Below are 4,879 nucleotides of genomic sequence, written 5' to 3'. Positions count from 1 at the left end.
AAGTGTAGTATTAAGGAAATGATCTGAATGGGACTTCTCACGAAAGTGATCAAACATTATGCGAAATTGATTTATTTCTAACTAAACTTATTAAATATACGTAAAAGCCTTTTATGGAGTCGCCTCTTTATTACTTTGACACTTATCAGCTGATTTGCTTAACACCTGTTAATTTGGAGAAAACCTTACAATTATATATTCTTCATCTTGCTATTTTTTGGATACAAACATTCGCTGTACAATTGAGGATATACGAATAATAGCAAGTCTATCTTACAGGTTACTGTCAAATCGCCGATCTTCAGCTTTTAATAATTGCAAAAAAACAAATTTTAACAAAAGCAGATTATTTGGTTACCTGATAACGACATCCTCGGATTTTGTATTGCGTTTATTCATTTTGAAACCTTCATTTGGATTCATATTCGGACAGATTACAAATTGTTTTCCCAACTCGATAGCTAGAACACTTTCATTTATTTTTGTCTCCTTGCTAAGTTGATTAACCTATATAAACAAATTTTTACCATAGTAACCACTGATATTTGAACAATTTTTTCTCGAAAAAATTAGCTACAGTATGCTATGTGCAAATGACACTTATTTTACATTTTTATTAGTTTAACATATATTGCACTCTGAAAAGAGCCTGAAATAATATTTATTTATTATCAATTGCTTCTTGTTTATGAGTAAATAAACAGGCATAAGCTATTTCTTCGGCAAAAAAATTATATGATTTATTACAATTTTCACATAATAGGTAGGTAAAAAAGTCAGAGATAAGTGAAAAATTGATTTACATTAACCACTACATTTTTTTATATAAATTACAATCAGTATCTATATATAGAAAGACATTGTGTAATTAATTTCATCCCAGAAAAATCCAGTAGTGGTTTACCTTTTATTAATGTACTAAATTATGTCTAAATTTAGTTTTGGTTTATCATTTACCATTAAAAAATAATGTAAAAATTATTTATTTAGATTTTAAAATTATTTTTTTCCATTCCACATAATCGAGGAACCATATAAAAAGCAAAATTATTAGGCAAAATTTAAAAAAAATAAGAGTAATTATTTAAATGAATGATTTACTTTGGATTTTGCTTTGAACCACATCTTAATAATTACCTAATTAATATAATTTCGGTGCTATTAGCTTAAACTATATTAAAGAATACAAATAAAAAACCCTTAAATTTATTTTTTATCTACTATGCCTATAACAGCTTGATATTTGTATTTTATACAATATTTTTTAAATTAAGAAATTTAACTTAAAATCAATTTTTGTAAATTTAAGTATATTCTCTTCTACTACATAAAGCTCTTTATTTCGAAGATTCAATAACAAATTGTTTTTAAATAGAATTTTAAAATTGAAATATTTTTGTAGAAATTTAAAGATATTGCATAATAAATTAACTAGTACTCAAAAACATCAACAAAATTTTAATAATAAATAAGAAAACAGTTTTCATACTCAATTATATTAAAATGGCTATGCATTATTCATTTAACATTTATGTTTATTTCATGGCGGAATATTTGCTATTTTGTTAATAATAATTCTACAAATATACAAAATTCTACAAAATATTTATAAATTATATTACTTACTTATTATTGTTAGTAATGTACTACATTACTGCATCGGCATCAACTTAAATGCATGTTTACTTCACTAATTAAAAGTCACTTTATTAATCAATTCATTTTTACAAAACTGCTTTGGGTATATTTTTTGTATTTTGAAATGAAATATTTAAATCGTATGCATATACTATATATCGTAAGTTCACTAAATATAGATCTATATATTAATTATTAATTAAGTTTCTATTTCAGGAAAACATAAAAGGTCTGAATAATGAATATATATGCAGCCATGTCATTTCCACCTGTGCACAGTGGATGATGTACGTAGTAATGTAACCTGTATCTTTATTAATTTTTTAATAATAAGAAAGAATATTTCATATTTTCAAATACTATTTCATACTTCGCGCTCCGCGAATTTTGCTAGATCATTGCTACCAATGCCAAAAGACTAATTTTTTGACATTTGACAAGTTGCACTAGTTGCTTTTCAATCCTTTCAATAGTCAAAATGGCAGATATTGACAGGTGGATTGAAATAGCTAAAAATTGTAAATATCTGCCTGAGACTGAATTAAAAAAATTGTGTGATTTAGTTTGTAGTTTGTTATTAGAGGAATCAAATATCCAACCCGTCAGGACACCAGTTACAATATGTGGAGATATTCACGGACAGGTATTCTAACCTAAAAAAAATTACGTTTGACATGTTATCTTGAATTTAAATTAAATAAATTCAAGGTAATAAAATGTATTTTTAATCCAATATAATCTATTAGTATCAGTATGGTATTGAATTTGTCAAGTACTATGTATTTCAAACACAATTTTATTTGTAACACTTATAACGAATCTTGTAAACACAACTACAAATTCATTTTTATTGTTTAAAACTGATTAAAAAGTTGAAATAAAGTAGTTTTGAAGCTAATATCTCACCCCTTCATGTTTCTCATTCAAAATTTTAATCAAATTTAATTCAATATTAATACTTTCAAATATATATATATATATATATATATATATATATATATATATATATATATATATATTTTGATGACTCATAGCCAGAATGAAACCAGTTGTCAGTTGATAAAAAAATTGAGAAAAATGGATTAATTAAAGCTGAAAGGTGATTATTTTAAATGTTTAAATTATGCTTTATTTTTTAGTTTTACGATTTAGAAGAATTATTTCGATGTGGTGGACAGGTTCCTGATACGAATTATATTTTATGGGAGATTTTGTTGATCGTGGTTATTATAGTTTGGAAACATTAACAAGACTAATGACATTGAAAGTGAGTATACTTTGCAATGCTTAAAGAACTACAATTATAGTATAGATGAAAAATTTAGATTTATTTTTTCTCACAACCATTTGAATATGCTTAAAAATACTTCATAATATCTGATAAAACATGTTTCAAAATTGATTTTAGTGTGGATTATAGTTGAATAAATGTTTTCATGGGGTTTTATTGATCAGTATTACTGTATTAAGTGTACAATGTATTACTAATATTATATGAAGAGTTGCAGTATATAAATAAATATTCAAAAGTATGAACAGAGAATATGAATACCTTCACACATGAAAGTGCAGTCAAAATAAAATTCTTATCTAACCCTGAACAATATTTTCATACAAAAGTGGGCGTCACTACTGCAGTTATGAAATCTAATATCCTTTGTATAAGTTAACATGAATTACGTTTGCTGGTAATTGATTAAGTAGATTTGATAGTTTTTTTTTTAATTTGAAGGCTAATCATCACTTCATAAATATTGAAAAAATTGGTTAGATTGAAGCAGTGATTTTCAAATGATAGAGATATGTTGAACTAATCATTGCGAATATATGGCCAATTATATTTTTGTATGGTTGGTTTGAATGTACACACATTGATTATAATACAGCTATAATTGATTGAACTTTTATCTTTTATTACTTTTAGGCAAGATATCCAGACCGCATTACACTTTTACGTGGAAATCATGAATCTAGGCAAATAACTCAAGTGTATGGTTTTTATGATGAATGTTTAAGTAAATATGGTAATGCTAATCCCTGGAAGAATTGTTGCAAAGTTTTTGATTTACTTACAATAGCTGCGGTTAGTATATTTAAAAAAATCTGTTATATTAAACCACATTAATTAATTGAAGAAAGATCTCTTTAAAGACAAATTGATATAGCATTATGTTCAGTAATAATGATATATATTTTCAGATTATTGATGAACGAATTTTATGTGTGCATGGTGGTTTAAGTCCTGATATACGTACTTTGGATCAAATTCGTACAATTGAAAGAAATCAAGAGATTCCACATAAAGGTGCCTTTTGTGATTTGGTTTGGTCTGATCCTGAAGATATTGATACATGGTATGTAAATGAGTTTTTGATTAAATTTCTATGAAAAAATATATTAACTCCAAAGTAGAGATATTTACTTGTTATTTGAAGGGTGAATTAGAGTTACAATGTATATTACTAACATATAACCATATTGTTTACTAGATAGATGTTTCATTTTATCAAAGTATGACATAATTATACTTTGACCCTTCATTTTTGCTATATTACCTTTATATGAGGTACATGTTTTAGCACAATTAATTGCATTTTATAAATATATGTTCATATTTAATTATAATTTCAAAAATTCTTTTGATAATCAATTTTAGGTCTGTTAGCCCAAGAGGTGCTGGTTGGCTCTTTGGCGCTAAAGTTGTGGACCACTTTATGAGAATAAATGATTTGAGTTTAATTTGTAGAGCACATCAGTTAGTACACGAAGGTAAGATTTGATGCATTTAAAAACTTTTTAGTTTGTAATTTATATCTATAAATATATATTTATTTATCAATGAGTTGATCTTTAAATGGTATAATTTATTAAAGCCATTCATATATTCTGAAATTAATTTCACGCTGTGCATTATTATTATTGTTTATTATGTAATTACTACCTTATAAAAGAACAAGTAAAAATTAAAGACTATTAAATTAAATTATATAAATTTTCAGGTTTTAAATATATGTTTGATGACAAACTAGTGACCGTATGGTCTGCACCAAACTATTGCTACCGCTGTGGAAATGTTGCCTCTATATTAAAATTCAACACAACAGAAGAAAGAGAAGCTAAATTATTTCATGCCGTGCCAGATGCTGATAGAGTAATTCCTCCCAGAGTAACAACGCCTTACTTTTTGTAAATTGTTGCATCCGTTAAAATAGACATAATATTCCATAAATCATTAAAGTAT

The 4,879-nt window shown here is 25.7% G+C and overlaps 1 protein-coding gene across 1 annotated transcript; it reads left to right on the top strand.

The window, feature by feature from the left end:
• The first annotated feature begins 2,113 nt into the window (after positions 1-2,113).
• On the top strand, positions 2,114-4,879 carry LOC113372074 (serine/threonine-protein phosphatase 6 catalytic subunit-like). Its single transcript, XM_026612413.1, is given in 7 exon segments — positions 2,114-2,281; positions 2,778-2,832; positions 2,835-2,905; positions 3,563-3,721; positions 3,838-3,992; positions 4,295-4,407; positions 4,638-4,879. Coding segments are annotated over 7 exon segments (909 nt in total). The 5' UTR covers positions 2,114-2,116; the 3' UTR covers positions 4,829-4,879.

The sequence above is a fragment of the Ctenocephalides felis genome, unplaced genomic scaffold (genome assembly GCF_003426905.1).
Source record: "Ctenocephalides felis isolate EL2017-DRISC unplaced genomic scaffold, ASM342690v1 CF-g0.4_SCAFFOLD_00845, whole genome shotgun sequence".
Taxonomy (NCBI): domain Eukaryota; kingdom Metazoa; phylum Arthropoda; class Insecta; order Siphonaptera; family Pulicidae; genus Ctenocephalides; species Ctenocephalides felis.
This window is presented reverse-complemented; position numbering and strand designations above follow the sequence as displayed.